Raw genomic sequence first — 22438 nt, 5'->3', positions numbered from 1 at the left:
CGCAACATTGACCATCATTTTCGCAGCAGGTCTGTATTTTACAAACAAATTTTTGTAATATGTATATTTTATTGTTGCAAAGTATCATTTTACTACACTAATAAGTTTTATGTGCAAATGCATTCGGGGCAATACCGCTACTGCACCTTACATGCCGCAAAACAATAGTGCATTTGTACTGTTGTGAGTACCGGTAGTATTATTTATATTTACGAGACAATTCATCGGTGACGGGCGTAGTATTAACGAAGTCCTGTCGCATGTCGTTACGCGTTGGTCATTTTACTACTGTGCTACGTCTAAATCTAATTGTTTACTGTTATAGGCATATTACGCTGTTATCATTATTCAAAGTTACTACCCAGGTTAGTTCAGCTTACAAAGATACAAGCTTTGGAAACTATTTTATTTTCTTACTAATTCCTTGCTGTTTACTTTACTAGGTCCTTTACAAGTTGAATTCTAGAAGCTTCTTTGCGTGTAGGTCATTTTTTTCATGCTATCGTATATCATTTACACATCAAGATAGACTATGACAGCTTTGAAAACGCCGAAAAAAATTGGGTTTAGATTTAACCTCTATGTTGAGCAATGCACGCACACTGACACAAAGTGTCTAATATGCACACTAAAGTATTAAATCTGGCCTGTTTTTATCGGTTGTCTATCAGCAAGAGTCTATCTACACGTATAAATTATCGTAGTATGATGGGGGCTAATCGTCGTGTGGGTCACCTGGTGGGAGTGATAACTTGCCACCCATGGATGTCAGCAATTCCAGAAGTCTAGAGATGCTCAGTCTTTGAAGTGGAAGTATGCTCTAACCTTGAAAGTCCCTAACTTGTAGCAAACCAAGAACACCGCAGTCGGCTGATGATATCAGGAAGTTTCTTGAGAATACTAGATATTAAAGTAATGCGAGTCAAATTTTCCCATTTCACGTGAAGTTATGATCATTTTCTATCAAAAATCTATCAAAAAACTTTATTTGAAAGCCGTTAGATTTTTATGCGGACGATATTCCTGATAAGATTTTTAAAAACAAAAAACTTATTGCTCACTTTGAAGGTTCTTGTAAATTCTAGCTGTACATTAATCTCTAAAGTATTTCGAATTATTTTTGAAGCCTCCGAGTTCTTATCGCTGGAAGCTATTTTAATCAATTCTTTTATTTACTAGTTCTATCTGCAACGGCCAAGCCAAGGATATCTGAAGATAACGATGATCGAATAGCGAATAACATGGATAGCATGTGGGTGGATGATGATAACATATATCGTAACGTGTGGAGTAGTGATGACGTGATACCCAGTGATATGGAGTTGGAAGAACCAATAAATATTGAATTTTTAAACTCTAAAAACGGAGCAAATAATGCCTATTGGCTATTTACAAGGTTTGAATTTTTTTTAACATACAAGAGTATCATTATAATTCTTATGACATAATTAACACAAATATTATTGATATGAAAGTAACTCTTTGATGACTCAATCAAAAGATGAGAGAAAAGAAGAGTAATTCTGGCAATTTCAACCAACTGATAGCTCTTCTATACCTCCCTTTTTACGGATGAGAGGACACACGAACTATGACTCCTTATATAAGCAAGTTTAAGGACAAACAACAGTCATCTCTGGCCTAGGGCACCCCAGTATCAGCTCGAACCATTTGACCGCGTGCAACGCAGAGCTGCTCGAATTGTCCGTGATCCAGTGCTGTGTGAACGGCTGGATCAAATGACGTTGTATAGAGACGTCGCTTCATTGTGTGTCTTTTATCGCATTCATTGCGGGGAGCGTTCCAAAAAGCTGTTTGAGTTAAAGCATATTCCACCTTCGCACGATACGCCACAAATTAGAATTCCATCCCCACTATCTGGATGTGGGGTGTTGCTCCACAGTGCGGTTTTCAAGGAATTTCTTTCCACGTTTGCCCCCTCTTATATAACAAAAAACGTGAAAACCGAGCTCTGAAATGAGCTTTCTATTGCGGTTTTTTCCGGGTAGATACGTCATGGGTATCTTCAAAAAAAGCGCTTACACCTTCCATAAAGGCCGGAAATGCTCCTGTGATCCCTGCGATAGAATGTGAGCAAAGGTGATCACATAACTACAGGTAACCCGTACCTTTTTCCATAAAAAAGCATATGGGTCACGTGATGGTATGTAATCACCGCAGCCCATACGCTCTTGTAGCACAAGAGGAATGATAAGAGCGTTGCTGACCTTACAAACAATAAATGTACATATGAATTTGAAAATTGAATAGACATTGGTACGTGGCGGGTGAGGATCGAGCCGAGAGCTCAGTGGTGAGAGCCAACACCAACAAATATCTCAGAACGCCCAGCTCGCCCTAAAAACACTGCAATGACAAAGCTCTATATTATCACGCTTAACGCGTCTCCATGCTTTTGCAAATACTACAAGACGCTGTAAGATGGGCTCGGAGACTGGTGCAGAAAACGGAGTATTGAAGTTAATATACGTGCAGTGGAAAGCTTCGGTAGGTCGCACTTAAAAGCGTGAAAAAATAGTACCATTCCATGGACTAATAATGCTAAACATTTCGGAGTGACGCTCAACGCTCGCTTGATCTTGATTGCTAACACGTTGGTGAGGAAGGCATGCGAGCATGTAGTACCGCACTTGAGTAAGAAGCACACAATATGATGAACTCAAACATAGTCGATTCCGATCACGACATAACTATCGTGAACGCGATGCTAGCTCACTACATAACCCATGCACCGCTTCATCGCATCGAAGCATCACTTCGACGGCGTAGTCCAGGTGCCTTTATTCCCACCACCGGCACACGTCACCTTAAAGTGGGTCAGTGTATGATAACGGAAGACTTAAGCCATATACTCTATGACCTCAATACAGCTTCCCATGAAGAGATCCATAAAAGAACTAAAGTCACAAGTGACAGATGGCCGGTGGGGCAGAAGGTGCTCGAATGGCAACCACGTACCGGAAGACGTATTGTTACTAACAATCGATCTGGTCAAGATCGCCGGAATACGTTGGATGAGGGCAGCGCAGGACCGATAGTCGTGGAGATCTTTGGGGGACGCCTTTTTCACTTAGCTTTACCGTACAGCTAGGTCGAGATTTTTCCAGGAGTCTCAACTTCTCTGCAAGCTTAAAGCACACTCGGCGCCCACTACACTACGTTACTACTGCCATAGAATCTATTCGAAGGATAAGCTAAATATCCTGTTATTAGGACTTATAGCGTTATGTGCATAGATTATGATTACTTAAATATTTGTATATACTCAAATATCATAAACCCTACATGATGCGTTCAAGAACCTCACATTATGAGCACCATAAAAATAGACTGTTTTGTTAAAACAAATATCTTATCTGTGACAATGTTATTATTGCTAAGTAATAACATCTATTTTGATGATATTATTTCATTCAAACATCTCTGAAAAACAAAGAAATTTGATTTGACCTCTATTCTAATATCAGACGAGGTGACGTATCGTTCGAAATAGAATTTCAATTTGCAAACAAATTTGACTAATGTTGCACGTAAGTAAGAAGCCGAACGACCATGTAACTGTACATAATTAGGAATTTGAATACTCGTATTTATTTCCCTTCATTATATACAATCACATAAAGTAGTATAATTTATTTAAATAAAGACACTTTATTTATGTTTCAACAGGGAGAATCCTACACATCCACAACTAATTATAAACGGTGATGTAAGCACAATAAGGAATTCAAATTACGTTGCTAACCGTCCGCTAATGGTGGTTGTTCATGGTTGGTCAGGAAGCGTTAACTCCGTTTTGAACACTCGCATCACGGCAGCCTTCTTAGCAACTACTGACGTCAATGTTATAGTTGTTGATTGGCAAGAGCTAGCAGCTGCTAACTACGTCACAGCTGTTGCCGGGGTGCCAAGTGTGGGCCAACATTTAGGAGAATTTGTTAATTGGCTCATAGAAAATGGTGGTGGCGTATGGGACAACGTTCATTTAGTAGGATTCAGTCTTGGTGCTCATATTGTTGGCAACGCTGGAAGAACACTCGATGGGAGGGCTAGAAGAGTCACAGGTATACATAAAACAGTTAGTTAAACTTTATTCTCACTAAGACATTATTGTTACTTATATGAAAATTTACATCTTAATTAAACAGAAAATATGTACTGTATCATTACTAATCGTTATAAAATTGTAAATAGAACTATTGTACATACCTTAACACCTACATTCAGTCAAAAAAGGATCGGGACTGATCGGGAATGGATGATATTACGATGGTTTGGCTAAGGTTCCAAATTATTTTTTTGTTGTTGTTACATTGGCACAATTCATACTTGGGTATGGGACGTCTCAATCTGCCTCCTCATCAGTATCTTCAGTGACTCGCTGTATACTTGATTGACTTTGTTATGCGCATCATAAATTCTTGCAACCTGTTTAATAATGCGATCACAATGATCACAAGATGTTTCAATTTTAGCAAGAATTAAACCACACACCTACAATCACGTACAACACGGGCCCTGAATAAATTGTTACCATCTCTGGAATTTATTTTATTACTTTTTTTTTATAAAGCCGATTCGAGTAAAATATTACAGTAACTGCAATTCGAAATATAAATAGTAAAGTGTTGTAAATATTTTTAATATATATTCATGGACTAATGACGGGACATGTAATCCATACCTACTTTAATATCCTCACATGGTGAAATCATGACGAATTTATTAATTTAAAATTACTCTAATAAAGTACTTACATACGTACAACCAAGCCGTGGATTGAACTTCCTTGAGCTGTGTTTCCAGGACGATACGACATCTCATTTCCTCTGTTATTCCTCTGGTATTGCAAGATAATGTGGGCGGCGGTGTTTATTTAACAGCAAGTTCGACCAACTCATCAAAGATGCTATTTTACAAAATACCTACAAATGAAAAGTGGTGCTTTTTCTGTCCCTCTTCATATATAGATTAAATTGTATTTTTTGTATTGAACAGGCTTTCTATCTGAAAAAATCACAATTTTTTTTATTAAGAATTATTAATTTTAGGTCTCGATCCAGCGGGCCCACTGTGGCATGCCCTCCTGAGTAGCAACGCACTCAGAGCAACAGATGGGCAATATGTGGAAGCAATTCACACCAACGTTGCTGCAATGGGTATCCTTAACCCTATCGGAGACACAGACTTCTATCCGAACGCTGGCTGGCACCAGCCTGGCTGTGAGGACATCAACCAGTGCTCTCACAGTCGAGCTCACGCCTTATATGCGTCCAGTATACTCACCGATCATTTCGTTGGACGTAGATGCATAAATCTGACTCAGGCACTCAACAATCTCTGTACCGGTGCTGCCCTCAATATGGGAAATGGAAATCTTAACAAAACCGGGTAATTTTATACATTCTGTAACTGTACTTTATTGGTAATCATTTGAAGTAAGTACAATAAGTATATTAGATACAAATATCTATATAAAAAAGTTAACAAAAAGCAACCGAATTCAAAAATAGCTATTCTAAAACAATATAAGTAATATTATTCTGTAAAAAAAATGCGTATTCTTCTACAACTTAACAACCAACTTATTTTGAGAGTTCTAGAAGTAAAATGAAATCAAAATACAACACTACCTAAAGTCAATTAAATTATTACGGCACTATAATATTATTGTTATTTTTGAAATCGGTGTCCTCTCCCGCTCTCGCATCTCGCCTGGTAACGTCACGCGTGCGACACAAGCAAATCTCACCTATGAAGGTAGTTACAAATCTACCTTGGGTGCCTACAGCAATTGGTTCACCCAGTAGAAAGTTCTGAGGTAAGAAACATAAAAAATACAGTTGAATTGAGAACCTCTTTTCTTCGTTGGTTTAAAATAAATACTTTTGTTCTTTTTTATGGAAAAGGAGGACAAACGAGCGTACAGGATGGGTCATCTGATGTTAAGTGAACATTGCCGCGCACCCTCTCTTTAACACCATAGAAATCACATGAACATAGCATTCATCGAAGGTAGAAAATAATATAATTATTAAGTACTATATTTATTATAAGTGTACCGACAAATTTCTTTAAATAATGTTTATTTTTCAGTTACGGCATTTATGGTCTGTCCACTAGCAGCGTCTGGCCGTATTAGTAATCTACGGAAATATCTACATCAGTATGCTCAATAACTTTAGATGGTGCTCTCGCGTCTCCTAATATTTCTTAAAGACACTTTAAGGCTGAGATCTATATCTGAGTGTAAAGTTAGCATAATCTTTGATTTCGATTTTATAGTCATTTGACAGCTGAAATAATGCTGAGCTGAAAGAATTTGACAGCTGAAAAGTCAAGTCCGCGTTTTATCACATTCAGCTAAGTTTTACGTAAGTAAAGTTTGAGCAAAGTCTAAGTACGCTCTACACAGTGATACTTTATGGCTATACTGTACTTTGAACGAGACATTTAAGTCGTCACTAATGAATAAGTGAAGTCAGAAATGAATTTTCATTATATCTTGATACAATTATTGAAGTGCTAAGTTTTCGCAAAAACCATGCATCCCGCAACCCTTAACAGCTGTTTTTCTAAGCTCTCTGTGACCTAAAACACATGAATAACGTAGATGTAACATAATATCAGATCATAGTAAATTGCCAACTACTCATTGCAGCTGTGAGGCAAATTATGTTCTTATTTCATTCATTTTAGATCTCAACCTAAAACGCAGTCTTCTCATAGAAGTCTTGACACAAAATGAAAATAATTTGTAATTTAAAGTGTGGAGACAGTTGTAATGTGCCTATAAACCTAACAGCTTGTTATGATATCATATGCATGTATAGATTCGTCGACGCAAAATTGCAGGCTTTCAAGAAACAGTGAAGGGCCCTTCTTACTTCTGCAGTTATACGGGCCAAACAACCTGAAAGAAATGTAGGTAGTTTTAAAAGAGGAAAGTAATTGTTACGCCTTTAATATCCATGCTGTCTTATTAATAAACGCATTGTAAAGTTATTCCAAGATTAATATTACTTCTCCCTGTCTTTTAATTCTGTTGTGACAAAGGCAAGATAAAATATTTTTTTAAATAATTTTTCTTTGCTATTATTAATAACACAGATGGAGTTTACAAGCTGTATTAGAGTATAGCTTGTTTCTTGAGTGAGAGAACCTGTGCGTTGACCAGTATTTTACTCGCAAAAGCATGCTCTTACGTAAATTGGGGCAATTCCCCAAGATATCATTGTTATATTATTTGTAATACCCGGCTATATTATCTCCGGCCCTGACGTCGATGACGTCACATCGTCGCTTTGTTACGGTGTGCAAAAGAGCATCACTATATATTTATAGGATATTATTATTAATAAAAACATACAACGATTTATTTTTTCTGTATTATTGATTGATGTAAAGGTGTCGTGTTTTGATGCTGATTATTATTATTATAATGATGAAAAATCAATGAAATTATCTGCATTAAATACAAAATGTCATTATTTTTCCATTATAAATTTAATATATTACTAGAACTATACCAGGGATAAAGAACAACAGAACATACAGAACAATTAAAAACAAAAGTCCAAAGGTAACAACGAAAACTTCAAAAACAAACACAACAACACAACTTCACATGTAAAAATACATACAATGTAAACTACAAACCGTACTGACGCAATAGGACGAGCGCTACGGGGTGTAGGGGGAACAGGGGGGGTCTTCACAGTCCAACGAGGTCCACAGATAATTTGGCCGTGTAGTAAACATATTATAATTATCATTCAGAATTTAATAAAATCAATCAATCGAAATGACAAAATCATTATCGCCAAGGTACGACATACATTGGAAAGATAAAGTTACCTTTAAATAACAAGATGATTATAATAATTTTATTAATACTTAAAAACGGATGTCATCAATCATCCATCGTAAGAGTCGCCAAATATGAATATAATTAAAACGGAAATAATTGTTTTATTTCTCAAATCTGAAGCGCTATACCCATATAACCTTTGGTTTTTTAAGGTACCTCAAAAGGACAAAACGGAACGCAATTATGATCATTTTGTTGTCCGACCGTCCATCTGTTCAAGACCCTTTATCTCGGGAGCGCTTTGATATATCGAGTTGAAATTTAAACGATATACGCAAGTCTTACAGTCTCGTGAAGCTCTTGATGGTAAAATCAAACTTCGTTTTTGTCAAAGATAACCTAAGAAAATATACGGCTGTTAATATGCCACAAAAACGTATAATGGAAGAAGAGGATAAACGAGAGTACCTGATGTTAAGTGATCACCGCCGCCCATATTCTCATGCAACACCGGGGAATCACAGGAGCGTTGCTTTTTTTAAACCCACGTCGTATCGTTCTGGATATACCGCACACGGAAGTTCAATCTACAGCTTGGTTGCACGTGGAAGAAATTTCCTTGAAGTTCGCACTGCGGAGGAACGTCCCACATCCAGATGGTGGAGATGATATCCTAATTAGTCGCGTGTCATGAAGGTGGAATTCGGCGGCGGGGATCAGGTCAAACAGCTCTTCGGAACACTCCCTGTGATAGATGGGATAGACGACACACAATGAAGCGTGAACGTCTCTACGCAACGCCAAATGATCTAGGCGTTCAAAGAGCTCTGGATCCCCGACAACTCGAGCATCTCTGCGTTGTACGCGGTCAAATGGTTCGAACTGATACTGAGGTGCACCAGACCAGAGATGACAGCAATACTCCATGTGTGGCCGGACCTGAGCTTTGTAGAGCGCTAGAATGTTGGCCCGGTTTGAAGTATTGCCGTGCTCTATTAATGACACCCAGTTTCTTCGAAGCCAATTTCCCTCTGCCCTCCAGATGGCCACGGAATTGGCAATCGCTCGAGATTTCGAGACCCAGTATTCCGATACTAGGCGAGGCTTTAAGGGAGTGTTGTAAAAGAGCGGTTATACGAAAATTGGGTATTTTTAGTGGTATACGAGCAAAACTTGAGTCTTCTGGGGGTGAAATTGGACCATATCGAGAGAGAAGTCACTCGATAGAAGACACAAGTTTCTCAAGGCACTGGTCGACGATTTCCCCAGAGAGACTTGCATGGCCCGTGTATACGGCATCACCAGTGCTGTCCGTCTGCATAGCAATGTGTGATGGAGGTGTCCAACATATCACTGAAATGCAGAAGAAACAGTGTAGGAGATAGCACACAGCCTTGGGGAACTCTGTTCACGGGCTTCGGGTTCGTGCAATAACCGTCGACAATGACCTGTATGCTGCGCCCAGTGAGGGAGCTTGTTGTCCACTTGCATAAACTCTCAGAAGTTTTGATACACGATCAAACCCAATAATAAGTGTGGAGGTATAATTAATAAAAAATTGCCCTTACATAAACACTTACATGAACAGTTTTTGGTAAGATTTTCTTTTACATTATTATACTTTAGCATATAATAATTTGCTTAGTCAATATTAACGCAAACAATTCCCCTTTAAAATCATAATTTCAATACTCAATTGTTAGCTAATAATTTAACAAAATTAACATATAGGTATAACTATACACATTCTCAAAAACATAATTGTTTTTATCAAATAATCCGACCAACAACGATTTAGATTACATGAAAGATAACTAGCAAACAATGCTATCTGAATAATTGATATTTTCGATTACTTGATAGTTAAATTGTGCAGTTATTGTGTTAACTATTAATAAGTTTTGGATATAATAGTTATCCTTAATAGGTCGAACAGACGACACAGATTGACAAAAAGCGTTTGAACTTTAAGATTTTACTTTAGAACGAAATGTTGTCGTTTTTATTTCTTCTTGGACTGCATATAGGTAGATATATCATTATTTCTAAACCTGAATTAGTTAGTTGTATCTTAAAAGTATAAGTTTTGCATTGAATAAGTATAAGTTCATTTCAATTTCATTTTGAACAAAGAACGTTGGGGCTTACATTTTTTTTTTAATTTTTAGCGTGTCATGGCAGCATAATACCAGACTTTGTTACATTAAATAAAGACTCTGAGAAGTATTTTTATTTTCCCGGCGATGGAGATAATTTATTACATTTTGTGAATATAGAGGAAACAGTTGATGTGAAATTTATTGAAGAACTAACAAGAGGACCAAGAAAATATTCTTATTGGCTGTTTACGAGGTAATAATTTAGTTGATACGATCATATTTTTATACAAAGACTGTTATTTATTTATTAATTTATTTGGAAATAAATACCGACATATCCTTAAAAACAAAATAGACATAGTGAAATAGAAATAATGACATAAGTACGAGGGGAGGCTGATAAGTAATCTACCTAACTATGAAAGAAAAGACTTTGATGGCTAGTTTTTTTTGTATTTTTCTATATAGTCTCCTGCAAGTGAAATACACTTATGACATTTGCAAATAAGTGACATCATGCCGTTATAATAGTAATTTTTATTTTGCTCGTCAAAATGGTCAGTCACAGCCTCCTTCATTTCTTCGTCCGTCGAAAATCTGCGACCCCTCAATTTTTTCTTTAAATCTTTGAATAAGAAATAGTCACAGGGAGCCAGATCTGGACTATAAGGTGGATGGTTAATTTCTGTGAAGCCGTTTTTGCTCAGGGCTGACCTCGCCGTTAAGGCTGTGTGTACAGGAGCATTGTCTTGTAAAATCAGAACACCTTTGCTGAGTTTGCCTCTTCGCTTTTCTTTGATTTGTTCACGAAGCTGGTCAAGCAAGTTTGCATAATATTCAGCATTCATTGTTGTATTTTTAGGCAAATAATCTATCATCAAAATCGACATCCCAAAATACGGTGGCCATTAGTTTTCCAGCCGACGGCCGAACCTTGAACTTCCTTGGCGGCTTTTCTCCTTTAAATTTCCATTGCATTGACTCTTGTTTGCTTTCCGGATCCCACTGGCGAATCCAAGTTTCATCACAGGTCACAATTCGAGAGATAGTCTCTTCTTCTTTACCTTTGACCAGGTCTAGAAATGCCTGACAACATTCTACTCGCCTTTGTTTGTCAAAGGGGGTCAACATTCTAGGGACCCAACGCGCGCTCACCTTGGACATGCCCAAATGTTCGTGAATAATTTCATGAACTCGTTCCTTGCTAATGCCCACATCTCTGGCTATCTCCCACTGCTTGATTCGCCGATCGGCAAGAATCAGGTTCTTCACCTTTCGTCGTCGTCTTCCAGGCTCTCACAGCCATGTTTAAATTGCTTCGACCAAAACTTTATGACGGATTCAGAAGGACTTGAATTACCAAACACCTTTAACATGCGCTCTCTGATCTGCGTAGGCGTATTTCCTTCTTTACTTAGGAATTTAATCACTGCTCGATGCTCAAATTTCATAAAAAACACGAAAAAAAATAAGCGTGGCCAGTTCGATTTTCAAAACTTTCTTTAACAAAGTAGATTTTATATCAGCCACCCCTCGTAGATAGGTATGTCTCCTTCTCACTGTGTACACCTATTAGTATATTATAAATGTGAATCTAAGTTTGTTTTGTTCACGGCAAAACTAAACTTATTTTGATGAAATTTAGGGTGGAAATAGACAAGAGCTTGAGAAAGGACTTAGACTATTTTTTATCGCGAATAAAAGGCTTGGCGGAGTTGAAATAGGGGGTGGAAATTTGTATGAAAGTTCGTCATTATCGAAGATGACAACATGAAAATTTGTATTAAGGCATATGATAAGAAATAAATAAATATTTGTTAAAAAGGGGGATGAAAGTTCTATAGTTAGTAGGTTATAAAAATGTATTACCACAGCAGTTTATTGAAAAGTCAGTATATTAAAACATAAAAAATACTGCGCAAAGTAACTATTACACGTGCACGAAGTCGCGGGTAAAAGCTAGTAATAAATAAATATGACATAACACAACTGTAGACGTTGCTAGAATTCAGAAGAAATTAGGTGATTACCAAGGTACTATGTTTGTGCTGAGGTTTGTTGAATTCTGAATTCAAGTTTTAGAGGAACACGAAAACACATCTACATCATTAAAACTTACGTTTTGTGGAGCAAACATTATGTGCAGCGGCGTTTCCAGGCAGTGGTGACAAACAGAACGCAGACGTGTTCGCTAATTATGGACCTTATGAGAGAGCTTATATTTTATAATACGGTTTAATTATCTTGAGCTATTTGAAGTTCGCATTGAATTGAATAGTTTGGAAAAAATGATTCATTCACGCCGGCGCCGTTATCACACTGATGAGATCTAACAAACCTAATAATCTCTTACGATAGTAAAGCCTTAGCAGATTTTATTTTTGATCGACACTATTTTTGATAAGATTTATCAAAATTAATTGAAATACTTAAAAATATAGTGCAATTATCTTCCATTATTAATATCATGACGGCAATCTTGTCTTTTCCGCTCGTTTTTTCTTGGCTTTTCGTTTGCTTTGTCCAGGTCAAGTTATTTGAAAGATGGAGAAGGAGTTTCTTATCAGTTCTTCTCTTTGACATAGCCCCTTTACGAACTGGTGTAGTTTCATGACGTTTACCAAGTGTTGTTAGAATATGATATGTTATTGTCGCTATGGTAAATAAATATATTTATTTTTCTACTTCTATTCCATTTTAAATCATTATGAAATTACTAAAAACACTTTTAGAATATGTATGTTATGCTTCTGCGACTATTAAACCGGCGAGTCAGTGATGAAATTTCGTTATCAGATCACCGACACATAGGATAGGACTTCTTGGCTTGCCTTGAAAACCAAATACACACGTCTAGGGACCAAAGAAAACAAACTGGAATGCAGGGGCGTACATATCGTATTGGCAATTAGGCAGTGCCTACCTCGTTATAAACCTTAAATTATAGCACTAGTGTTGAAGTAAATTTAGTTTATAACCAAACTTCTATTGAACTGCGCCCACTCATAAAATTTTTCCTTACGCTAGATACTAAATACCTACGGTAAGCAATCTTTGCATATTCCAAAGCTCAACTACGACTAGTTGGATCTACAGTGCCTACCTTGCTAGAAAACCAATGCACGCCCCTGCTGTAATGTCTACAAAGATAAACTCAGGAGTAATTTGGAGAACGTCCCAAAGTGTATCAGAACCCTATATAAGCTAGAATTGGCAGTGAAAGTTACCACGGATGGCATCACCGACGCCTAAGAGGCTAGCTGCCCACTTTCCACACAGCTCCCGAACAGGAAAGTACTTTGGTGGAATTCAAACTTGAACAAACTCAAGAAGAAATCCGGAAGGCTCTTTAACAGGGCTTCATAGTCATGTTAGGACTTCTCCACATATAAAGAACCACGCCGAACAAAAGCGAGCGAAAGCCTTCGCCTTGCCACGAACACTCTTTCTTTTTCCTACATCACCTTTGGCTCTCAATATCCAGGTAGAGGACTTACCCCACTTGTGTACAATTGTGATTTGAAAGAGTGGCAATGAGTATATTGCCACTTCTCTCAACCCTTTACGAAGTGGCAGTAAATTCAATTAGAAAACTATTTTTTTTACTTTCATAAGTGTCATTTCCGTGACCTACCTAATATATAAAGTATAAAGTGATTTTGATTTGATTTGATTTGAAGACCCTAGTGTCTTCCTGGAGGATGTAATTAAGATACAAATTAGAACTCCGATTATGCAAGGAAAAAAATCTTTAAATTTGCTCTTAACTACCTCATCATGATGAGCATAGTCATCGCAAGGGCCTGCGTCCGAGCACATGTAGTGCCCCCAATAGTTCTACAGTCAACAAGAATCATTTTCCCAACAATAATAATAATAATACGTCACCTTCACATTGACGTCCTTAATTGTATGTTGACTTTAGGTCAGATTATCAGATTCTGAAATGTCAGGCTTCTTAAACGTTTGTAAAGAAATACAAGGCTTCTAAATCAAGTGTATTTTATGACAAAAAATAAATTAAGTGATAATGAAACAGAACTGAGAAGCATAATTCTATTATTTATTCCATGCGGGAAGAAAAATAATATAAAGATTTTTTAGCAATAAAAATATTAATCATATTTGAGTTAATACAACAAAACAAAACAACATGAACCGAAAAAATTATAATAAAAACTGTTAAATTTAGTAAACAATGTTCTGAAGATTTGTTCCTGTTTCGCCCCGCAAAGTTTCGCTCCACACAAAAAATTCTTGTTTTGCCCCACTTTTTATTCTTTATTCGCCCCGGGTAGTAATTTATGTCTTTTACAACATGTTTTGTACGGACAGCATACAAAATATTTTAAAAATCATATGTTTGACTATAGATATTATTAATGAACTCAACAAGTTAGTATTCAATACCAGAAATCAATTAATGGAAACAGGAGCCTTTTAGCTAATTCAAATTTTACTTATTCAAATTGTTATATAAATTGGTTTAAAAACTTGTACAACGTGTGCCCGCTAAACAAGCAAGTTTATGGCTTTAAATCCTAACTTTTATCTACCGCTTTCTCCACCTTCATCTTGATGCATGGACTTCGGAATCAATATAATTGTACTATGTACTTGGTCCGTTTATGATATTTTTGTGCCAAGTTTTATCTTTATACTTTTGAGACAACTTAAGACAGCTGTGCCGCAATCTTCAAGAACATAATATCCTGTAATAGGTTTATGAACACCTTTCATGCCATCGTTTGGTCTCGGGTAAACTATTGCTCTTATATATATCTAGAGTATTGTTGTAATTCACATTTTTTTTTCTGGCTGTACAAAAATAACATTTTAAAAAGTGGGACGAAACAGGAATAAAAATCAACGTGGGACGAATCAGGAATGTGGGACAAAAACCCGGGGCGAAACAGGAACAAATCGTTCTGAAATCAAACTCACTTTATTCATGTAGTTCACGGAAATGACACTTATGAATGTCAAAAAAAATATTTTTCTTATTGAATCTACCGCTTCTTAAACCTCTACCTTCTCTACCGCGTAAAGGTTTGAGCTAATGAGAAAAAGTAGCAAGAAACTCAGTGCCACTCAAATGAAGTTTGCATACCATGCCAAGAAGTTGACGTCCAAAGTTAAAATTTTAAAGCCTCATGGTGATGAGTATCCGAATCACCCCAATGTATGTTCTACGATTTTGCGTAGTTTAGGAGATAATAATTTTTTCCCCTTTTATCCGCTTTTTTCACATAATTGTGGTTTAGGACTTTTTTCAAATTTTTTTGAACACTTTTAGTTAATTTTACTGTTGATAATTATTAACTACAATTGCAATAACCACATAAGAAACTATGAATAGTTTAGACAATGCGGAACTAGTCTAGAATTGAGCCGTAAGTTCAAGATAACTGCTCCAGCTAAATTCATGAAAATGTTCAAGGTATCAAAAAAAATAAAATGGGGAGCCTATGGCTTCTAACTATTTTTAAAAACTTCCCCGAACATTGGCTAATAAAATGAGCCAAATTCAAATTTAAGCTTTGGACGTCAACTTCTCGGCCACCCAGTAAACAGTATTATGAGTACTTTTTATACAGAACAGTAAAAACTTAAAAGTATTCACGAGCGAAAAAAAAGAATAATGTTTTAACAATATAGCTGTTACCACGCGCATTGTGAGTTTTCTAATAATAATTATCTTAAAACAAATTCTTGTTACAGAGAAAACCCAACAACACCCAATATACTGATTTATGAAGATACTGAGTCTATTTTGGAATCGAACTTCAGTAAACATAAAGATACTGTGTTTTTAGTACACGGTTGGTTTGGCAATGGAGTAAATGAAATGAACTTGATGCTAACCGATGGTATTTAAGAAATATTACTTACATTAATATATTTAACCTATAATATTAAATACAATACCTACAAGAGCGAGCCTCACGTGAATTAAAGTATGTACCGTCATTTATTTTGGTTGCCATTTATTGTGTAGCTATTTATTCGTAGATTATTGTAAATTATGTTCAGTTAGTATGAGACATGGAGCACTAAGCTACGTTGTTATAAGAAAAATGAGAATTTGAGCCTGTTACTGGACCGAGTGACAGGGTTCAACAATTTGAACCCAATAACAGTGACAGTCGAGCTACTGGGCCGTTTAGGCAAGACAACGGGACTGGAGACGATATCAGCGCTGAACTAGGCTGTAGCTAGTGCCATTAAAAGCCTAGTACATAGTACGTCAGCGCTTGATTAAGTTGTTTATCCAAAAATTCCTTAAGACTTAATTCTAAATATTTAGCCAATTATATAACTAATTGTTATAAAATTAAAGAATATCCTTAAAATATGTCCAACCAAAAAATTTGATCAATTTTGTTTAATTTGTATTTTTGTTTACTTTTTTCGTCTTATGTTTAATTATCTATCAAATAGTATGTTATGAATTATATTCACTCCAACTTTGTTTATATTTAAGTGGAAACTTTATTGGCTTGCGTTATATAAATTATGTGTAAATATATGTACATAACGTAAGCTGTTTATTTTCCAATAAATATATGAGTAAATACATATCCTTAAGTAATGTAGAATTTAAATGATTAACTCAAATATAACTTAATTTTACAGCATTTTTAAAAGATGGCGATGTAAATGTAATTGTTCTGGATTGGAGTTCGTTAGCAACTAAAAACTATGTAACAGCCAAGAGAGGTGTGCCAGTTCTTGGAGAAAGTCTCGGAGATTTTATCAGATGGCTGAACATGATGGATGTTTCTTTTGATAAGATACATTTAGTTGGCTTCAGCTTAGGAGCTCATCTTGTTGGCAATGCAGGAAGAACCGTTGGAGGTCAAGTCAAGCGGATAACAGGTGTGGAGGCCGATAAGCAAATAGCGCATAAAAACAGCCGTTGTAACAAAATGCAATATTGATTTATACAGGACGCTCCACGGATAGATTACTATACAAGTGAATGACCAAAATATTTGTAATATTATATCCTTACTTCTACAAAGACCTATCTATCGCTTTATACAAACTTCGTCTCCTTTAAGCGGCGAATTTCATTGAGAGAGTGGGGAAAGATTGAGGTGCGAAAGAACTGAAAAATAGTGGTTACATCATCGGAGCTTATGCTATATGATCAAACCATTTCAACATTTTCGGTAACTGTCATCTGTAAATGGGTAGAGCGTATCATTTACAATCAGTTGAACATCTGTTACTCCCGTAACTTTCTTTACCTCACAGTAAAACCTGGGTGAGAAAACTCAGTAGTAGACTAGATTATCATAGGAATGAGACATAGGCGAGGAACTCTCTTCCGCATACAACCAAGCTGTGGATTGAGCTTCCTTATGCGGTGTTTGCCGGACGATAGGACATAGGTACTTTCATAAAGAGCGCGTACACTTTTCTAAAGGACCAGAAATGCTCCTATGATTCCTCTGATGTTGCAGGAGAATATGGGTGGCTGTGATCACTTAACATCAGATGACCCGCGGACCCGTTTGTCCTCCCTTTCATAATAAAACCTAAGCTAGTTATTTGCCCAGTAGTAAATATCATCCAAACCGTTATCTACAGCCAAGATACGCAAAATATTGATACAAAAATAAGGATACTTAGGATCTTTTTATGCAAAAGAAGGTTAAATGAAAGTTTAAACAACCTTACCGTAAACATGAACAACTAGGCTCCCTATTAAAAGGTCAGGAAAAAGCAGCGTTGCATTGCATATACGTATACATTAACTTAAACAGATAACATTAAAACATTCATTCAAATTAACACCTTATTTCGTGGCACTAATGTTTTAAGTCTATTATATACGCTCATTAGAAGCTGGGACGCGAACACGAGGCAAGAACATTTTGTTTTAGTAATTGAAATGTAATTATTTTGCAAAATGATTAAAAGCATCAATTTAGTGACACAAGTTTGTTAATTTAAAGGGGACTTGCATGAAATACAACACTCCATCATTTTTTTTTTGGATATGCTGTTATCTGGACAGGTTTTCACTGAAACTGTCATTGCGTGGCATTGCATTTAAAGCGTGGTCGGAACAGAACTGATCGAAAACTGTGCGTAGGTAAAAGTCTAGTTGTTAATTGTACGTCAATGGTACCTACGTAATTATATATTTTACCGCTTTACAGGACTTGACCCAGCTGGCCCGCTGTGGAGAAATGATGAGAATAAATTAAGACGAACAGATGCACTATATGTTGAAGTCATTCATACAAACGCAGCACTCTATGGTATTACTGAGACCTGCGGTGATGTGGATTTCTATCCTAACGGCGGATCAAGCATGCCTGGTTGTTGGTTCAATGTTTGCTCTCACAGTAAAGGGTACGAATATATGGCAGCTTCCGTCCTACACGACCATTTAGTGGGAAACGAATGTGATGACATCGAGCACGCATATAATGATGAATGTTTTGGGGAAGTTTACCCAATGGGTAACAGCGATTTGAAGAAGTTTAGGTATTTATATCATATATATTGATAGTATAACTATTACTTATTAGCTGTTGTAGTACTATTAGTGTAAGTGTTAGTAATAGTAGAACTAGATAGATAACTGACTGATAAATGTAATTATAGTTAAATAGGATTTTGTAATAATCTGTCTTGAAAAGAGCAACCTTAAAGTTTATTGCTCGTTCTGAAGCGGCGCAAGAAACTCTCCCAGCATTCTTTTTTTGCGCTCTTTTTGATAAAATATAGAAGATTGTAATGTAATTTTAATTGCAATAAAATAATCATAACCTAGTCCCAGGCTGTATACATTTACCCTTAAAGCTATTATGTATTTAGCCAGTGGGAGGCTCCTTTGCACAGGATGCCGGCTAGATTATGCCACAACGGCGCCTATTTCTGCCGTGAAGCAGTAATGTGTAAGCGTTACTGTGTTTCGGTCTGAAGGGCGCCGTAGCTAGTGAAATTACTGGGCAAATGAGACTTAACATCTTGTCTCAAGGTGAAGAGCGCAGTTGTAGTGCCGCTCCGAATTTTTGGGGTTTCAAGAATCCTGAGCGGCACTGCATTGTAATGGGCAGGGCGTATCAATTACCATCAGCTGAACGTCCGGCTCGTCTTGTCCCTTATTTTCATAAAAAAAATGTATCTTATGAAGCCTACTAGAATTAGTTCCAAGCAATTCCTTATGTCTAGTGTTATAAATATGCAATTGACTATTTCATTTATGTGTAGCTTTTTGGTCTAGGAACCTTGAGCATCCAGAACACTCAATCTAAGTTCCATCACAACCTGATCAATAGTTTCGAAACACATGGGGACCAACATACATACAGTGTTTTTTTTTATAAAGAAGATTAACTGTACCCCTTAAATGTCAATCCTTCACCGTCTGAATTAGAATATAAAATTAAATTAATATATGTATATGTATATATATAGCAGTACATGACAAATTATATTTATTTTGACTTTGTTCCAGGTCTGGTATATTTCGAGTAAACACAGGAAAAGTGTTTCCATTTTGAAGTATTTGTTATTTCACAAATGTTTATTACTGTAGCAAAATAAGATTACATGTATCGAATATTTATGTGATTCGTGTCAAAGTGACATAAAAAACAAATGATAATATAAAATCCAAACAATTTGTTATGTTCTTAAAGTGATTAACCTCACTTCTAGTTAATACACAAAAAAAAATATGTACGATGCGGGACTCAAACCCAACACCTCTCGCGTTCCGTGCGAGTGCTCTCCCAACTGAGCTAACCGTTCGAGTGACGTATCGTCATAAAATCCTGAGAGTTGGACCCTCAACGCGAGAGGTCGTGGGTTCGAGTCCCGCATCGTTAATAAAATTTTGTTGTCAAATTTTATTTGTGTATTAATCCTAGAAGTGAGGGTTATCACTTTAAAAACATAGCAAATTGTTTATATTTTATATTTTTATTTGTTTTGATATAAATTGTATATTAATATAAAAATCAAAATGGACGAACTCCTAACTGTGATTTCATGTTTATATCTCAGTATACAATAAAGATATAATCTCAACTCCTTGACCTGGTTTAATTACTGGTATTATAATCATTTAATTAATACTTTAGTCATAATATTGTATGGATAACATGTCATAGTATAAAAGTGTGTCATTATTATTATTATTAAAGATAATTTATACGTCTAGATAGAGCCTCCTCCTGTTAGGCAACGCATTACAACAGGCCAGGTTTATCACTATAGTGTGCATGACAGCTACATCTTACATTCGCGATACGCCACTTCGTTGAAGTGTGCATGCGTTTGCTGAAAATCGAAGCTACAAATTCGCTATTTTTCTCGACGTATTCACAGCTGTCATAGTCTATCTAGACGTATAAACGTAAAACTGAAAATAAAATATTATTCCATTCTATTCTATAAATTATCTAAAAGCATAAGTTTCATAGTTTCATAATCATAAATTGATCTCGGAATATTTAGTTAAATAACCCTAATTAAATATCAATAAATTATTTTAATACAATTAGAGAGAAATAATTTCTTTTATTTTGTACTAGTTGACCCGACAGACGTTGTTCTGTATATATTAAATAAAATAATGGTTTTAATGAATTTGTCAATAATATATCATAACATCAAGAATTATTTCGTAAAATATGCTCCCTGTTGTTGTAATAACATTGTTTTACAGCAGAACTGTCAAACCGCGCGCCAATAAATTCTCTCATAGAAAATATGTCCATACAAAACAAATATCGGACGACGGGGGACACATCACAGGAAGAACAAAATTGTTGTTTTTATTTAATTCCGAACACTTTCATATTTATTCACCTTTTAAACCTTCCCTGGAGTTCCACAAATAATTCAAGACCAAAATTAGCCAAATCGGTCCAGCCGTTCTCGACTTTTAGCGAGACTAACGAACAGCAATTCATTTTTATATATATAGATTCTTATATAATATAAGATTAAAATTAGTTGTGGCGCATTAGACATGATTTGCAAGAAGCTGGGTAGCTGATGTATGATACAAGTGGTCTAGTTGACCCACTGACCTCTACTTTATACCACTCGACTGGCGACTGTCAAAGTGCTTTTGCGCCTGTTTGATATTCACCATTCTGGCGCTGTTGGCCATGTAGCGAGAGTCTGCGGTACTAAAACTAGTAATGACAACCTCAGCTAAACAAACATTGATAGGAAAACTATTTACAAAAAAAAATGTGTACATTATTACGTTGATTCCTGAAGTATAAATAACACGGAAAACGACCGAAATTAATTCAAAATGCAATAATACTTCACAGTACTATGCGTTCCTTCGCAGCCATTTGTTTACCTGTCCAGTGGTATTTATACAGGTCAGTGAGTTGATCAGCTAACGTCAGGGTGTCGAATATGTGTGACGGTGTGCGCGCGCAACGTAAAAATTCACTATGATAATTTTTCCCTAACGCGCCAAAATAGGTATAACTTCAAAAATAAGTATATATGTAGGTACTTCTTTTTGATGTTATATAATTAAAAATAATGTAATGTTATATAATATGTCATATATGATATTCAATTATTTGTATACAGAAGATATGGTAGTAGTGAGTGGATTCTAGTACAGACTTGGCACCTAGCGACATTTTTATTTTCCCAATATAAGCCCCGAAAAATTCAATCCTAATATTAATCTATACTAATATTATAAAGCTGCAGTGTTTGTTTGTTTGAACGAGCTAATCTCTGGTACTACTGGTCCGATTTGAATGATTCTTTCAGTGTTGGGTAGTCCATTTATCGAGGAAGGCTATTTTTTTTTTTTCAAAATTAGGGATCCGTAATAAAATTGCTATTTTGTAACACAAGGTGTAAAATCGAAAACCTATTTTTGCGCGCGCTGCAAAAACTATTGACAATAGAACAAAATGATGTACAGGCTATAATATAGGCAATATTTTATTACTTATAGAACTATCGCGTGAATTATACTTTATATGGCAAAACAACGTTTGCCGGGTCAGCTAGTTATTAATATTCAATAAAATGGATCGCTGGAAAGGTTTGGGCTCACTGCTTTAGATAAAAGTTCCTTAAAATTAAAGTTTTTATTTGCATAAACATGTTGGATTAATGTTTCATAAATATTAATGTTTGCCATATTTACGACTTGCAGATTTTCCAAAATACATTATACACTAGAATAAAGTTCGTTTTTTACCTCCTGAGAAACAAAGATTCCAATTAGTTATACATTTTTAACTATTCTTTCAATTTGATCATTTCACATCAAAGGAAAATCAAAATCGTTGTTTTTATTTAATTCCGAGCATTTTCATATTTATTCGCCTTTAAAACCTTTTCTGAACTTCCACAATTAATTTAAGACCAAAATTAGCCAAATCGGTCCAGCCGTTCTCGAGTCTTATCGAGACTAACGAACAGCAATTCATTTATATATATATAGATTACTAAATCATTAGTTTGACATGTGACAGCGCTGAAATAGGAACAG

At 35.9% G+C, this 22438-nt stretch overlaps 2 protein-coding genes across 2 annotated transcripts; both read left to right on the top strand.

Moving 5' to 3' along the window:
• LOC126969578 (pancreatic lipase-related protein 2-like) lies at positions 1 to 6325 on the top strand. Its single transcript, XM_050815112.1, has 5 exons — positions 1 to 29; positions 1180 to 1396; positions 3691 to 4085; positions 5073 to 5412; positions 6118 to 6325. Exons 2-5 carry the CDS (start codon positions 1242 to 1244, stop codon positions 6161 to 6163), a joined length of 936 nt encoding a protein of 311 aa, XP_050671069.1. The 5' UTR covers positions 1 to 29; positions 1180 to 1241; the 3' UTR covers positions 6164 to 6325.
• Positions 6326 to 9757: 3432 nt separating this feature from the next.
• On the top strand, positions 9758 to 19561 carry LOC126969586 (pancreatic lipase-related protein 2-like). Its single transcript, XM_050815127.1, has 6 exons — positions 9758 to 9858; positions 10000 to 10183; positions 15652 to 15800; positions 16567 to 16809; positions 18102 to 18432; positions 19409 to 19561. The coding sequence occupies exons 1-6, from the start codon at positions 9822 to 9824 to the stop codon at positions 19452 to 19454; spliced, it is 990 nt and encodes a 329-aa protein (XP_050671084.1). The 5' UTR covers positions 9758 to 9821; the 3' UTR covers positions 19455 to 19561.
• The last annotated feature ends 2877 nt before the right edge of the window (positions 19562 to 22438 follow it).

This window comes from Leptidea sinapis, chromosome 18, assembly GCF_905404315.1.
Source record: "Leptidea sinapis chromosome 18, ilLepSina1.1, whole genome shotgun sequence".
In the NCBI taxonomy this organism is placed as follows: Eukaryota; Metazoa; Arthropoda; class Insecta; order Lepidoptera; family Pieridae; genus Leptidea; species Leptidea sinapis.
This window is presented reverse-complemented; position numbering and strand designations above follow the sequence as displayed.